This window comes from Corvus moneduloides, chromosome 4, assembly GCF_009650955.1.
Source record: "Corvus moneduloides isolate bCorMon1 chromosome 4, bCorMon1.pri, whole genome shotgun sequence".
Taxonomy (NCBI): domain Eukaryota; kingdom Metazoa; phylum Chordata; class Aves; order Passeriformes; family Corvidae; genus Corvus; species Corvus moneduloides.
The window spans coordinates 60,574,287-60,591,365 of NC_045479.1; the positions used below are offsets into that span (position 1 = coordinate 60,574,287).

Genomic DNA, 17,079 nt, shown 5'->3' on the forward strand with positions numbered 1-17,079 from the left:
GGTTGGGACAAGGCAATAAATAGTATTCAGGTAAGACATTGCAACAACTGTTTGTGAACATGAAGCAGAGGAAAAGCAGTCCAGATGTAGAAATAAATCTTAAAAATAACAAGCAGCAATATCATGCTTTTTTGGTACTGAGCCTGATCCCCTTGTCACACAGATCCAAGACAATGTATTCAGCCTTGTCTCTGAATCCAAGAGAGGATGGCTGAGCCCTGCCTGGGCTCTGCCTTTCCACCCATGTGGGGCTTACAGTGAGCTCCCAGCCCTCCCAGCAGTGCCACAAAGAGAAACTGCTTGGGATCTGCTTGTTTGTTCTTTAGGAAATTAATCTTCTTTGAGGGAGGAAGTTTTTGGTTGTACACGACTGACTCAGAGATAAAGTAACTCAAAAACCATCTTGTCTACTTTTTGGCTGCATCTTTAGAAAGAAATACTTCATGCTCCAGTGAAACGGTGCTCTGCAGTGGGAGGAGGAGCAGGGCAGGAGATCACCTTGGCAAAGTGAAGCGGGTGTCTCAACCATCCCTCTTTTGATCTTCAAAGGTGGTAACGCTCAGTTTGGAACTCACTCAGCTATGCTATGGCTACTCGCCCCACAGTACATAAAGAGCTAACCCTGTTCTTCATTTCAGGTTTTTAAGTGCCTGGGGCAGAGAGGAGCACACACAAGTCACCATCCTTAGCCTGACATTTCAGCAGAAATGGTTGAACCTGTGGGTAACCATTATGTTATAGCCAGACCCGTGTACTCAGAGAATGCATTCAATGAAGAGCATGAGAAATTGCACAGATACCATAAAACCTTTTGGGATCACCTGAAACACTATTTTAGGTAAGGAGATACTTTTTTTTTTTTAATAGATCTAAGAAACAGTCCTGACTGCTCTTGGACGGCATGAACTCCATCTTGACAATGCACACCTCCCATTCCAACATAGCAAGTGAAAATTCGTTAACTAAATTCAATGTCAGATTTTTCTAATGGATTTTGACTGCTGTTACCCTTAGAAGTCTTCCTACAGTTGTATCTAAGGTAGCTTCTCTATTTCTGGGTCCCTGGCAGCACAGACTCTAGGAAGACCTTACTGCACCCTTTCAGTACTTAAAGGGGTCTTATAAGAAAGACATACTCAGGCTTTTTACCATGGCCTGTTGCAGCAGGACAAGGGACGATGGTTTTAAACTAAAAGAGGGTAGATTTGGACTGGATAGAAGGAAGAAATTTTTTATGATGAGGGTAGTGAGGCATTGGCACATATTGCCCAGAGAGGTGGTGAATGCCCTGTCCCTGGAAATGTTCAAGGTCAGAGAAATGTTTAAGGCTCTGAGAAACCTGACCCAATGGATGGCATCCCTGCTTCCTGGGGTGGGGGGTTGGATTAGATGGCCATAGAGGTTCCTTTCCAACCCAAGCTGTTCTATGAGAATTTGGGTTGGACAGAACCTCCAAAGGCCACTGGATATACCTTGAAGCACAGATGGTAGTGCAGGTTGATCAGGGCTGTGTCTGGGTGAGATTTTGATTTCTGGCAGCCAGAACCTGAATCCTTCCCCTTTCCTCACCTCTCTGAAACAGGCTGTGATTCACTGACAAAATTTTGTCCGCTTGTGCCTTTGCAGCTGCTCCCCACAAAGGGTCAAAAAAATTGCTTTGAATTTGTTTCCAGTAATTTCCTGGCTGCCAGCGTATCGCTTCAGGGAGTGGGTCCTGAGTGACATCGTCTCTGGCATCAACACAGGGCTCGTGGCTGTGCTGCAAGGTACCTTTGGGAACTATGTGTCCTGACACAGCCTGCTAAGCCAGGTGCCAAGGCACTGCTGGCTTCAGCCTCCAGCACACACATCACCTTCCCTGGTCTTTACAGGTCTGGCCTTTGCTTTGCTGGTGAATGTCCCCCCCAGTTATGGACTCTATGCAGCATTTTTCCCTGTCCTGGTCTATTTTATCTTCGGCACATCGAGACATATCTCAGTGGGTAAGTTCAGGCACACCACTTACCCTCATCACTGATGAAGAAGTACATGTTGCCCCTTCAGGTCTTCTAACAAGTGCCTTGTGCTGCTCAGGTCCCTTCCCCGTCCTGAGCCTCATGGTGGGAGGAGTCGTCACCAGGCTGGTCCCTGATGACAGCATTGGAAATGGAAATTCCACAAATATCTCAGCAATAAATGATGAGAGGGTGATGGTGGCTGCATCTGTAACCTTCCTTTCTGGGATTGTTCAGGTTGGTGAATGTACGTGTGAGTGTACCTGTGTGAACAGATGGTGGCCTGACCTTCCTCTCTGGTTTCTGCTGTTGTAGTCACCAAAGTAATCCTCTTCCACTTTCCATGTAACCGACCCTGGCTCACTGATTAGGAGACATCTGTTCCCTTCAGTGACCAGGCACTCACATGTGCTGTGAAATCCTTGGTTTTGCACAGGCCTGAGCCCACAGCCCACACAGCTGCAACCTCCACCTACAGAATAAAGCAATCTGCTGGATAGGAAAAAAGTAGCTGTGAAAATAATGTGAATGATGCAGATGCACCAAGGGGAGTAAATGCTCTGCCTTGCAGTGGTAAAATATTTGGATTTGTTTTTTAAAAAAAACCCAATTCATTCTTATTCCCTAATAACAAATTCCTACAGTTCCTCCCTTCCTAACATACTAATATATTTGTGCTTCGTGAAACACTTGTATCATATGAAAATATATGAACTGAAAACAAGGATGTGTATTTTAGCTATGAAATAAAAAGAATGGGTTTTAGTTAAAACAATTACTCTTTAGTTAAAGCAATTACTCTGACTAGCATTATGCCCTCTGTTGCTAAATCTCAATTTTTATTGCAAGTCTCGTGACAGTACATTCCTTAATCTCTGGATGCATGGGATTAGGTGAAAATCTTTGCTTCCATTTAATATGATTGTCTTTCTTTCAAAGATTGCTTAAAACTGCAAATGAATCCCACTGACCTATGGTCATTTTGTGTTTCAGTTGCTTCTGGGAATTTTCCGGTTTGGATTCATCGTGATTTATCTATCACAATCATTAATCAGTGGTTTCACAACTGCTGCAGCTATCCATGTTTTGGTATCTCAACTGAAATTCATGTTTCAGCTACCTGTCCCCGGATTTAATAAACCATTTGGCATCATCTATGTAAGTGCCACATGTTCATTATTTGCTAATGCTATTGATGTACCTGCGATGCATTTCTGACTGTGTATCACAAGGCAATAATAACAGAACTCAGCACAAAAACTGCAAGGCAGGAGGAAAAACGAGAGAAAAACAAGACAGATATGTTATTAGTATTTGACCAAATTTTAAATTTATTACCAAGCACCAAGTTACACCCCATTGGGCTAATCAGAAAATAGTAGCTATTTTGTGCTGACGTATTTCAATTAAGCATTCGACTCTGCCTTAAGGATTTAATTATTCATTTTTGCTAGACTGATATTATACATACTTAATTTGCATATGACTCTGGGAGTGCTGTTGGATGAGAAGGGAGAAGAAGGACAGGAAGGAAGGAGTGGAGAGAGGCACCTGCCCAGCAATGCCATTGCTCACATATCCTATCACAGACATGCCTGTTGTTCCAACCGTCCCTCAGGGGAAAATCAGGAGAAGAGGGTCACAAGTTAGCAGAAAGGGTCTGTTGCAGACGCTTCCATCATTTGGCAGATGCAGAAACATTCATGGGGGCTTGCAGTCCACATCATGCCACAGGGAATAAATCCCAACTAGCACAATCCTTAGAGCCATTCAGATACAGGTTCTTCTGGAAGGGATAGTGCTACTGTGCCAGGGCCCAACTGTTTCTAAAGCACCACATGTTTCTTCCTGGTTCTGCAGACTCTGGAGAGCATTTTCAGCCAGATCACAGAAACAAACGTTGCTGATCTTGTCACATCCCTGGTTGTCTTGCTTATCGTGTTTGTAGTAAAAGAAATGAACGATCGATACAAGGAAAAGTTACCAACTCCCATCCCGATCGAACTCCTCGTGGTGAGTCACTTCCTTTGATTTTGCAATTGCTCCATATTATGACATGGGAAGCAGAGTTTTAACTATTTCTTCTCTGGTTATCCATTAAATGATGTGTTATCATTTTACATATAAGAAAAATTTACAGCATTCAGGAGCTATTGTGAAATGTTTTACCTCCACTTAACTGTTCTTAACTGAACATATCTGTGGTGTGAATTTTTTTCCTTGGACAAATACGGCTCTGACACCAGCCAACTGCATTCTCACTGCTGAGGCCCCTCTGCACCACACCTGCAAGCAACCACTGAAGTCCTGGACATCCATGGCCATGCACAAAATTATTTTGCCCTCCAGCAGCAGAAGGTTTTGCCCACTCTGAGCAGCAGAGGGGTGACGGAAGCCTCACAGGGGCAGTAAGCTCCTAAAATCCTGGACGATGTTATACAGACTCAAGTAGCACTTGTTTTCCCCCAGAGTCATTACAGCATGTTGTTAGAACATACCTGGTTTACTGAGTGGGATGATCTCTGTTGTTAGTAAGATATTCTGTTATAATGTGTAATTTATGAATGTAAACCCATACCTGTAAGGTCATTCAGGAATGACATCTGAACAGCAAAGGGGTGTGAAAACTTGGGGCATAATTCTGCCACTAGTGATAAGGCTGGAGAGTGTGTGGATAAGGCTGGAGAAGGAAGGTAATGGTATTTAATAGATTCTTCACACTCTTGCTTGAATGTGCCTAATGGAGGTGTGGTTTATTATCTTTCAGACAGTCTTAGCAGCACTGGTTTCCCATTTTGTCAACTTTGAAGAAAAATTTAATGTAGCTGTTGTTGGAAAACTAGAGGAAGGGTAAGTGGCTTACCTACAGTTCACCACTGGAGCAAAATGTTCTCTCCAGTTCGGCAGTGTTAAATGAGTTCAGCTATGTTTCTGATTAAAATTATCTGCTTCATCTTCTTTCAGTGGGTAAATAAACATTTTTCTCTCAATGATATGGTACATTTTCAATACACAAAAGTTACTCAATAGAGCACATCTCCTACTCATCAAGGAATACACTGAGACATGAAATAATTGTGTCCTTCACTTTCTGAGACAGCTGTTGAGCAGGAGGTTGATGTTTGTCCTTTTTACTGAACTACTCACCCCTGAACTCCTCCATTTCCCTCACAATACATGCACAGTTCAGCAGCCACCACCAGCCCTGGAAAGCCACTAGGACCCTGCACAATTCTCCTGCCTGATCCCATGACTGGCCACTGGCATATCCTCCAGAGGTCTCAACGTCTGCCCCTCCAGGACTATATCCACATAAAGATTATTTATCCACATAGAGAGTATATATCTATATATAGACTTCAGCTGGCTATGCCAGAATTTTGGCATAAAGAATCAGGAGGCACATGTTAAGGTAAAAATAGGGAGGAAGACATTTACTAGGACAGCAGAGTGAGTCTGGGGTGGTCCCTGTAGCCCCAGGGGTGCCAGTAGGTAGAGTTTGCAGAGGAACATCTATTTCTGCTCAAGTCTTCTTTCTTCAGATTTCGGTTCACTGAAAGAAAAGGGGAAAAAAAAGTCCAGAGAGGAATTCTCCCTAGGATCTGCAGAAGAACCTTAGGCGTCTCCTTAATGAGTAGAGTTTTTTGTCTCTCAGGTTTCAAACGCCTGTTGCACCTGATGTAGGCATCCTCCAGAACTGCATTGGTGACGGCATTTCCATCGCAATTGTTGGGTTTGCAGTAGCCTTCTCCGTGGCTAAAGTGTATTCCATCAAGCATGACTACCCCTTAGACGGCAACCAGGTAGGTAAATAACGCAGAGATCAACATATTGCATTTATTAATGGGAGAGAAGTCATTTTAGGAAAGCTTTGCTTTGTGAATAACTGTCATGAACCAGCTTTTAAGAAAAATCTCTTTTTATTTTTATTTCAGGAACTAATTGCTTTTGGGCTGGGTAATATAGTTGGTGGATCCTTCAAGGGATTTGCCTCCAGCACTGCTCTGTCAAGATCAGGTGTGCAGGAGAGCACAGGAGGCAAAACACAGGTATAGAAGACAACAGGTCATGATGGCATTTAATGAAAGACAGCTCTTTTTTTCCTCGCTAACCATAATGCCTGTGGGCACCTATTCATTGTGAAATTGTTCTCTCATGCAGATTGCTGGTATTATCTCATCTGTCATTGTTTTGGTTGTGATCTTGGCCATTGGGTTTCTCCTGGCACCATTACAGAAGGTATTCACTGGTTTCATCTAATGCTTCCTCCTGCTTCCGAGAGACAGGGCTGCTCTAGGAGTCATTGTGAGTTTTCATAGACTTCAGTGGGAGCCAAATAGGGTTTGAAAAGCTTGGTTCTTCTTCCCATATTATGCCAGAAAGGACCACTACATCTGGTCACTCAAAGGAAGTACCCAAACACCAAAAAACCACAGCTGCATAAGTGGGATTTACAACCTCAAGTCAGACACCTGCACTGCACCACAGCTGAGGATTTTCCAGTAGCAGTGATAAACTGGGAGCAGCTCCCTGGCCTTTCAGCTGCACTTTGGCCCTATTTGTATGATCTTTTAACTCCTAATGTTCAACATTTTCTTTGATTGCTTAAACATGGAGCATGTGTTTTGGTCTTTTTAACAGTCAGTCCTTGCATCCTTGGCTCTTGGCAACTTGAAAGGAATGCTCATGCAGTTCAAGGAAGTAGGCATCCTATGGAGAAAGGACAAGTATGACTGTGTAAGTTGAGTTTCACAAGCATCAGAGGTTAAGTGCTCTGAAAAAGTAATCTATTATACAAATTTTCTTTTTTTTTAATCCCTGTTTTACTTCACTGAACAGAAGTACAATAGTGGCATGCCTTTTTTACTGGTATACCACTTGCTTATGTTTTCCATCTTATCCCACTTATTTTTGGGTCAATTCTCACTCTTAACTTCATTTTCATCCAATTCCTCAAAATTTATTAAAATAGTGAATTATATAAAGTCAAATAGAGAAGACAGTTACAGAAAATGCTTAAATAACAGAAAATATCCAAATAGCTACTGCATTGACTAAGCATTCAGGGACACTTTCTCACAATCACACAATGTGTTATATGGAAGATACACAGCAAAAAACAAATGACGACTGGGACTTGAAGAGTTTACTCCAAATGGTAAAGCTCATGGCTAGAGGGCATGACTGGTTACCTCTAACACTCAGAAAATTTAGGCTCACAAATGGTGCCAGGCCTCAGTTTTCCCAGATATCCAACAGTTATTTGTCCCATGAGAATGCTTTGAGCCCTGTGGCTAAAAGTTATTCAGTATTATCTAGTCATTTATCGATCATGTACATTCACAGCACCTATATTTGAGTATTTACAACTCTCAGCTTTACCAGAATTCTGATTTACTTCTAATCTTGCATTTCTGATGGATTTTTATTGAGCACTTAGTGAACCACCTATCCCATTTCGAGCCTTTATTGTCTAGAAATTGCTATCCCTAGAAACACTCCCTGGTGCTGGAGTGGTGACTCTGGCCCTGTTTCACAAGAAAAAAAACCTCGCCAAAAGCAGATGGAGATCCTGGATCAGACCTGAGATCTGTTTCTGCTTCCACCCTGAGCTCGTGACCCAGGTTCTTGACATGCTCATAATGTCACCATCCACTGGCTCATTACAGGTTATATGGGTGGTGACTTTCTTATCTGCTGTCTTTCTTGGCCTGGACATTGGACTAGCAACAGCTGTGGCATTCCAGCTGCTGACGGTGGTGATCCGCTCCCAGATGTGAGTACTTGTTGAATGCAATGATATCCCAGGGCCTCCTGTTATAGGTTGTCTCCCTCTGTACAGAGAAGGGCAACAGCCCCATCCATGCCTTGGTCTGTCCAGCAACTGTGTACGGAAAAATTTAGAGGTGTAAATCTTTGGATGTGGGTCTTGCTTCACTCTGCCACCCCAGTTGAGATGGTTTTATTTGATCCTTCCCATCCTCCAAGTTTCGATGTGGGACACCAACAACTGTGTGTATGTTTGTTCACAGTCCAAGCTGCACTGTTTTGGCCAATGTTGGGAGAAGTAACATCTACAGAAACAGGAAGGATTACACTGATGTAAGAAATGTCTCGTTTCTTTTATCATCGGCTTCACATGTGCTTCTACAGCAAACATTGCTACTGACGCTTCTCCTTCGTTTTACAGATCTATGAGCCAGAGGGAGTGAAGATTTTCAGATGCTCCTCTCCAATCTTCTTCGCTAATATTGAATTCTTCAGAGAGAAACTCATCACTGCTGTAAGTGTCTGGGGCTGTCCTGAACATATGAATTGCTTGACACGTTAAGGTGAATATGGTTTCCCAATAATTACTATATATGCAGTCAGTCCACAGTTCAAGGGTGAATTTTCATTAATTATTCAGATATTGTTGCCACTACTGTAATATAATATGTATGCACACACCTCTGAGAACAGCCTGACTCATGCTGAACTTACAACATAGCAATGTTTATACCAGATTTATACTTATAACAATACATATTATGAGAAGAAAGTAGTGCAAACATAGATAACATAAAGGGAAATTATTTGATTTGATTTGATTTGATTTTGTTTTGTTTTGTTTTTATTTTATTAGCACTTACATTATTTACACACATTGTAAAGAATGTATTGTCTTGGGACACATATTGTCCCAAGAACGTAACCACAACAGTCAGAAGAATGCCAGATGGAATCATTCTATCAAAGAGTTCTTAATGTCTTTCATAACAAACTGGTGAATGCAGCCAGTCTTTCCATAAATAGCACAGAGATCCAGGATTCCCGAGCCCTCACCGTGTGAATGAATGCCCGAACACAACTTGGCACCATACCCTCCCCTTCCCGCTGCTCTTAGTGGGGAGTTGATAAGCAGTGACTACCCCAAGAACTGATAATGAGCAGTTCATTCTTCACATGAGGGACTGAAACTGGCAGAGGAATGAGGGAATCTGATGCATTTGGTTCTCCATGTGCTTGGCTTTCACCTCAGAAGAGCCTGAAGGTTTTTTTTCTGTGAGTGCAGATGTTCACACCACTGTTTCTCTACAAATACAGGTACTTATAATACCTTTCTCCTCTACGCACTAGATGGATGAGGCAGAAGATGTGCAGGAATTTAGTATTTTAGCCTAATTTTATTATTAGCCTAATTTACCTGCCATCTAATTTTGTTAAAACCAGCTCAGAGGTTCAAGAAACATATGCAGCCGACATGACAAAATCTGGCTTTCTTCTTCAGGAAAAACAGTGAGTGAATGACCCTCTCTGCAGTCAGGCGGCACAAAGCAGATACAACCCATGAGCTCTCTGATCTTGATCACCTGGGTGGCCATCACATGATGCAGATGAATAGGACATGCCAGCACTGTGCCAGCCTGCTGGAGTTACTGGCCTGTGCTAAGCACTGTCACTGCTATAACGCTGTCCATGTTGGTCTCCTAAAGCAGTACAGATAGCCCTGCCTCATTTGTAGCCATTCCTGTAGCCATCCTTCCAACCAAGAAAGAGCCCTTGTTTGAATTCGTGAAAAGTGGTAGACAACATCAAATTCAAACTATGGTCGTCGTGACTGTAAAGAAAAACCACATGAGATGCTTTGTCTTTCCCCCGGTGTCACAGAGGTATTTCTTGTTTTAATTATTCAAAGTTCTGGTTTTGCAGGTTGGCTTCAACCCACTGAGAGTCCTGAGGAAACGCAATAAAGCTCTGAGGAAGATTAGGAAGATGCTGAAGAAAGGAGAGCTGCGAGTGACACCAGTATGTAAGGCAACCCCCCAGGGTGGGGAGGGAGTTAAGCAACCAAGGTCCCTGGCTTTACACGGCAGAGAAGGCCCTCATAGCCTCCCTTCTTAATTAGATACACTGTTCCCCAAGTTGCCACTTCATGACACAAACACATTTAAAAAACAAGATTTTAAATGGCTCTCACTGTTAGAGACCTACAGATTTACCATGGGCAGAGCTTGTACGTGTCCACTGGAGCTTTGTCTGGCAACAAATAGCAGGCTCAGATCCCACAGAGGTGAATATCATTCTGCATTAATGGTGGGATAAAGAGGGTTTTCTCCCAGCTCAAATCCTGCATGCCTTTTATTGACTTGTTCCAAAATTACTGTATTAAAGTGTATCAGACAACAGACTTCAGGAATAAAAAGCCATCATTAAGTGATTATGATGGTGATTAAATAATTTCCACACTTCTCCAGACAAGGGAGAGACAGAACTTTCCAGGTGGGTCCTGCTCCATCTCATAGGAAGAGCAGTTTTGCATTGCCACTACTCTTGCCCTAGCGTAGGAAGTACCACTACCCTGGCTGGGTCTTACAGAAGAGAACTAACTATGACACTTCTATGTCAACACAGAAGGGCTTGGTTTGCATGGCTAACCCTATGTATGAGTCAGATGAAGAATTAGACAACAACAAGATAGAGGAGCTGGACCAGCCCACCATCATGACAGACTTGCCCATTCGGATCAACTGGAGCACTGACCTCCCCCCTGGCATCACTGTACCCCAGGTCAACATCCACAGCATCATTCTGGATTTCTCATCAGTGTCCTTCCTCGATTTTTCTGCCATGACAGTCCTCCGAAAGGTAATCACAATTTGCAAGACAAACAGTGATCATATGAAAGAAAAACTTACAGATGCAGTTACACTTGAGGGATACACATGAGGGAAGGAATGGTGCCCAGAGGGACCTGGACAGGAGTGGGCCCATCTGAACTTCATGAAGTGCAAGGTGCTGCACGCGGATCAGGGCAATCCCCAGTATCAATACAGGCTGGGGAATAAATGGACTGAGAGCAGTTCTGCAGAGGAGGAGACAGGGATACTGGTGGATGAAAAATTGACCCATGCAATGTGCACTCACAGACAAGAAAGCCAATCATATCCTGGGCTGCATAAAAAGAAGTATGACCAGCAGGTCAAGAGAGGTGATTCTTCCCCACTCTCACAAGAGATTCTACTCCACTCTCATGAGACCTCACCCAGGGTAGTGTGTCCAGCTCTGGGGTCCCTAGCACAGGAAAGACATGGGCATCTTAGAACAGGTCCAGATGAGAGCCAAGGAAAGGATCAGAGGGCTGGAGCATCTCTCCTATGAGGAAAGGCTGAGAGAGTTGTTCAGCCTAGAAAAGAGAAGGCTATGAGGAGGTCTCCATATGGCCTTTCCATACATAAAAGGAGCTTATAAAAAGGCATGGAGAGGGACTTCTTACAGGGATATACAGTGACAGGACAAGATGCAGTGGCATTAAACTGAAGGAGGGCAGGTCTAGATTAGAAGAAATCTTTTGTTGTGAGGATGGTGAAATACTGGTTGCCCAGAGAAGTTGTGGATGCTCCGTCCCTGAAAGTGTTCAATGGTGAGTTGGATGACACTCTGAGTAACCTGCTCCAGTGTAAAGTGTCCCTGTCCACGGCAGGGTTTGGAAGCAGATGATCTCTCAGGTCCCTTCCAACCAAAATATGATTCTATTCTGTGTTTCTGGTCTGCTTCTTAAAGGCATTGCTATATGGACTGGAAGGCGAGTGGCAAACTTTGAGTTTATGTGAATTTGAATGGACATTTTCTATAGAAAACGTTTAGGAAATTGTTTAAATAATCAATATAAATTGTCTTGGAAATAAAGTGTTGGCTGTGGTACCCTTTCTTCACCTGCTAAGATTTTGGGAAGCTTTACAGAAACATAGATATGAAATATGGCTTTAAACACCCAGCTGGAGTTGGAACATTGGAGTTCCATTTCTGCTCCTGCTGTTGCTTCCCCAGATGACATTGAACAAAGCAAAAGGCACAACATTTTCAAACAGTAGCAGCTACAGTTAACTGTCAGAGACACACAGGGTGTGTAAATCTATTTCCATAGGAACTAAAGACCCACTGTAACAGTGGGAACTGTGGTTCTGCTCAAGTTTCCAGTTATAAAAATCTCCCCAGAAGATTGTGAAGTAATTTTTTTTAGTTTCATCATGTGCCATGTAGATACAATAAAGCCATACAACCTATGAAATATCACCTACTTCTCTGTGAGCTTAACATTTTCGATTCTGCCCCTTTTCAAAAGGCTTGGCAGTCCGTGTCTGCAGCCATGTGAAGAGACTGTCCTGCCTCTATGTGCAATAGAGTGTGAGTCTAGAGCCACTTACCATCATAGGTCTTAAATATCTTAGAGTGGTCGGTGTACTGGCTGTGGCTAATCACTATAATGGTAATCAGCAAACCCAGCAGTATCTAAATGGTGCCTCCTTCTGGTTTAACAGACTTTGAAAGAATTTGTCCGGCTCAACATTGACGTTTACATTGCTGGGGCACATGGTGAGTACTTGCCTTTGTGTTGGCATCTCCACAGATGCCTTATCCCCTTGCCTCCCCTGTTGATCATTGAGTATGGCTGTGGAGGATCACCCAGTTTTACCTTTGAGTCTTGGATAGCAAAGAGGTCCTGCTGAGTGGAGATGTTGTCCCTTCCATGCTGTCCCCAAAAGGCTGGGACTGTGTGTGATGGCTCCTTTTACCTATGGCCACTGCTGTGCTGTACAGCTCTGGGCTGCAGGACCCACTATCATCCACCCTGGGCATTAAATAAGAAAAGGGGCTCAAATTCCCTCCTGCCTGGCACAGAGCAGGGAACTACTGATAGGCATTTATGTTCCATCCTCTTGACATCTGTAAAGAGGAGGCCATCTGCTCTAATAAATAAAACAGTGCATTATACCAGCAACTCCCATGTTCACTCAGTGGGCATGCTCAGGATACACAATTTCTTCCTTAAGGCCTCCAGGTCTCTTTGTGCTTTGATTTTGTTCCCTCACAGGGGGCCTTCTGGACAAACTGGAGAGAAGCGCATTTTTTGATGAAGAGATTAAACCATCCATGTTTTTCCTGACCATTCATGATGCAGTTTTACACATTTTGCTGAAGAAGGACATAGCCAGCTCCCCCAAATTAAAGCTTTCTGAGGTAACACTACAGTCTTCATCTTTCATTACTTTATTGCCTTTCCAGTATTGTCATGCTCCCAAAGTCCCCTGCACAGCTATAGCTGTGTGTGCTACACTGTCTCTATTTTCAAAAAAGATAGTCATTAAAACTCAGCTGGTCTCCAATCAAATTGAAGAGCAAGAGTGGCCCCTGGTTCAGGTGCATGGAAAACTAGTGAAAGGAGTGAATAATTCCCACTGGCAGCTGGCCTGGCTGTGGACTCCAGTTGAAGTCATCTCCTTGGGAAGAACACAGTGTGGGTGAAATTCCAGCCCCTCCACCAGCAGTTCTCTGTGGTCACCCATCTGGCAGAGGCTGCCCCATTTGCTGCAGTGGCTCTTGAAAGGCAGACTTTATGCTGCTTGCATGGAGGCTTTCCAGCCCTGTCCAGCCTCAAAAGGAGTGCTAAAGCAGTGTGGATAAATAAGTACTGCCAGATATGGTGATGGCCTTTCTGGAGTGTTCTTAAATCAAGAGCAAGAGCGGATCCTGCATACAATAAGTGTGTTTAAATGTAAAAGACCCAGAATGCTGCTCACGTGGAAACTGTCTAATCCCGCTTAGCTAAACTGGTCCAGATCTTGGCACTGACCCAGAGATGTGGTGGGGATCATAAAAGGCTGACAAGTGAGAGCTTCCTTCCTTCTATGTCAACTTCCCAGGCATGTTCCAGAGATTTGAAAAGCAAAACCTTCTTTAATGTGAAAGAGGAGAAACAGAAAAAGAGAAGTAATCAATTTCCTAACCCCCAACTTGTTGTGCTCTTTGCAGGAGAAGGGTAGAAGCAATGACAATGTCATCATCCCCAGGAACAGACAGCGCAGCTCGGAGTGCACAGTAAGGCTCTGGCTATGGCCCTCCAGCCCTAGAAAATGCAGCCCAGAGAGCTGCTCCTGGGAATGCCTAGGGCAGATAACAAAAGCATTTTCATCCCTGAGCTCTTGTGTCAGCCCAGGGCAGAAAGCATCCAGAGAGCTTATTGATGGGATTTGACTTAGGCAAAGCCTTATGAGAGTAAGAGGGGTGGGGCTCGGCTCATGAGCCTTGTGGAGTGCACCGAGCAGAGGGAAGGCAGGCAAAGGCTGCCTCACCAGGCTGCCTCACCTGCTGTCCTCGCCTGTCCACCACAGCTCCTCCGTGATAAAGTCACTGGTACAATGCCCCTGTGGCAGAGAAGTCAACATTAGTCCAGTTTATCTAAATGTTTCAGGCAGAAGGGGAGTCTGGAGACAGAGATAAGAAAGGGACACATGCAGTCTTTTCACCACAGACTTAGAGAGTAGGGTGGTATCCAGCACAGGGCAACCCTTTAAGGAGAAAATGTCAGACCCCAGTCTGTTTTAGAGGATCAAATACTTACACATCATTTACCAGATGACACCTACCCTTACTGTTCCTTACAGAATGTTGATTTTTTTTTTTAATTCCTTACAGATTCCAACAGAAACAAAATTTTAGACTTAACTTTCTGAGTATAATATCCTCCAGCAACACATCACAGATGAATGTGGATGCTGTGATAAGCATGAAGACAGAAGGATACTTTTAAGTACCTTAAGAAGGATTTACTACGTATAGCTATGTTCCAGGTTTTGGAATGGGCTTGTTAGTTTTAATGTGTCTCTGTATATATAAATGTATTTATGTATATATATGGAGGCTAAAATCACACAGATTTTCTTATTTCATACCACAGTTTGTAGACAACCTGTACAGTTACTTGAGAATCTATAAATATTTGAAATCTTGTATTGTATAACACAGAATAATAGTTAGGACTGATATTTTATCTTCAGAATGTATATAACTTGTATAAAGTTTTCTTGGTGCTTTGTAAGATATTTAGTAGATTGAGTTATTAAACTTGCTCTCAGCTTACTACCACAAGCATGAACAGAGTGTACCTAGTGACTAATGTGTTTAATTATGAAGACACAGGATTTTCAGATCAAAACATGATTCATTGATTTGGATTGGGCTTGTGTAAAGTGCACAAGGTAGGACACATTTATAGTGAACCATTGTATATACATATATAGTGAACCACCACCATTTCAGTGACTCTGTATGGCTGCATTTGTCCAAGCACCACCAGGGTAGCTCATCGTCAGTGAGACCCAGCCTGTGGACAGATGCTGGCCCCACAACTTAGCCAGAGGAGCCATGGGTGTGGAGCTGCCAGGTGGGCAGGCTGAATTGCGTGGATCTATGGACAGATGGGCAGAGGGCTTCAGCTTAAAGAGTCTACTCTGATACCCTGCACAACTGCCATCAATTAACCCCTGCTGGAAGTCTAAGGCTGGAAGATGAGCTGTATCACAGCTTTCAGAGAAAAACACCCAATGCCCAAAGTGACAGAGCTTTTAATTTCACATAACAAGTGCTAGAGGTATAAAAATCTTCAGTCTACAGGAAAATGGAACCATTCCTGGAGTCTGAAAGAAACAGCACTCTGAAATCACACGAGGTGTTAGTTTTCAAAGCCTGGTTTTGACTTTCAGTCAAACTGGGGTGACCAGAAATGTGCATTTGGACTTGAAGTGAAGAAGCGCTGAAGGTAAGGAGAAAGTGTTCTGTGCAAACCAGAATTACAATTTTTATCTTCAGAGTATGCAGGTGTTAAAAACAAAGTCTGTTAAATATTTTCTTTTTTTTTTTTTTCTTTTTTAATCTGGAGTTATCTGATGAACTCTGCTAATGAAACCAAGCTGGAAGTCAGTATTAAAAGTGAGGAGATTTTGAATATAGAAAGAATTAGGGGAGCTTGAAGACAGAAGTAGACAAGTTCAGCTTTCAGGAAACACTCATGCATTTGCATATGAGTAACAGGCTGTGATTCTATGGTGGGTGATGATGTGCCTAACCTGACATGGGAGATGTGGCCCTTGGTGGCATCACAGAGATGCTGCTTCCTGCAGACACCAGACAAATGGTGAGCAGCTGTGCCAAGCCACTGCTCTTTTGAGTGTGCCACAGCAGATTCACTGTCAAGTACATGTCATGTGCCAGATAATCAGCACAGCAGTACCTGAAGACAGGTACAGTTAGGACACTGCCAAATAGCCCTTCTAATGCAGTCTTCCAAAAAACATAGAGTATAACACAACAGATCTTTCCAGAACAAGAAAGTTATTTGGTCACAACAATACAAGAAAAATACTAAACTATTAGAGAGCATCCAAAGGAGCACAATGAAGATGGTGAAGGGACTTGAGGAGAAGCCATTTGAGGAGTGGCTGAGGTCACTTGGTCTGTTCAGCTTGGAGGAGACGGAGGGGAGACCTCATTGCAGTTACAACTTCCTTATGAGGGGAAGAGCAGGGGCAGGAACCAATCTCTTCTCTGTGGTGACCAGTGACAGGACCCAAGGGAGTGGCCTGAAGTTGTGTCAGGGGAGGTTTAGGTTGGATATTAGAAAAAGGTTCTTCCCCCAGAGGGTGGTTGGGCACTGGAACAGCTCCCCAGGACAGCGGTCACAGCACCAGCCTGACAGAGTTCAAGAAGCGTTTGGACAATGCTCTTGAGCACATGGGGTGACTTTCAGGGATGGTGCTGTGCAGGGCAAGGAGTTGGACTTCACAATCCTTGTGGGTCTCTTCCAACTCAGCATATTCTGTGATTCTGTGATACTAATGCTACTGTGCAATGCAGAGGGGAAATTACACTCAAAACACTCTGAACTTCAGGACTGAGCTCTCCAGTTCAAGAAAGATGAAATCAAATGTTAATGAAGAAAATTGCTATGAGGATCTTTGTAAAATGGAGAGCCTGTGTCTAAGGACTGGCAAAAAGAGAAATACATACACTGATTTAACTGAGGAGAGAGGAAAAGTTATGCAAGATAAAAAAAAATAATATTGTCCTATAAGGGGCAAAAAAATGAACTGGCCAAACTTAAACATGAACAAGATATTAGAAGATGGTTCCTCATTTTTACAATGGTGAGATCCTTTCCAGCTAGAACAAAAGGAGCAAAAAACTAAACTACTTTTAAGATGAGACTTGAACATGTTTATGGAAATCATTATACCACATCATACCAGTGTAATCTGAACTAACTCAA

The 17,079-nt window shown here is 43.2% G+C and overlaps 1 protein-coding gene across 1 annotated transcript; it reads left to right on the forward strand.

The window, feature by feature from the left end:
- The first annotated feature begins 439 nt into the window (after positions 1-439).
- Positions 440-14,903, forward strand: SLC26A3 (solute carrier family 26 member 3). The gene is made up of 21 exons (XM_032107742.1): positions 440-549; positions 639-838; positions 1,627-1,766; positions 1,872-1,982; positions 2,074-2,231; positions 2,988-3,152; positions 3,855-4,007; positions 4,762-4,844; positions 5,650-5,797; positions 5,930-6,043; positions 6,156-6,233; positions 6,636-6,731; positions 7,664-7,770; positions 8,027-8,096; positions 8,185-8,277; positions 9,687-9,782; positions 10,389-10,622; positions 12,296-12,350; positions 12,850-12,995; positions 13,788-13,853; positions 14,451-14,903. Exons 2-21 carry the CDS (start codon positions 708-710, stop codon positions 14,472-14,474), a joined length of 2,268 nt encoding a protein of 755 aa, XP_031963633.1. The 5' UTR covers positions 440-549; positions 639-707; the 3' UTR covers positions 14,475-14,903.
- Positions 14,904-17,079: the final 2,176 nt, after the last annotated feature.

Excerpts from the sequence above, each read along its gene's own strand:
- SLC26A3 (XM_032107742.1), top strand. The coding sequence starts at position 708 with ATGGTTGAACCTGTGGGTAACCATTATGTTATAGCCAGACCCGTGTAC. Across the intron at positions 4,008-4,761 it reads TCCCGATCGAACTCCTCGTG|ACAGTCTTAGCAGCACTGGT; the intron begins GTGAGTCACTTC and ends ATTATCTTTCAG. Across the intron at positions 13,854-14,450 it reads AGCGCAGCTCGGAGTGCACA|ATTCCAACAGAAACAAAATT; the intron begins GTAAGGCTCTGG and ends AATTCCTTACAG.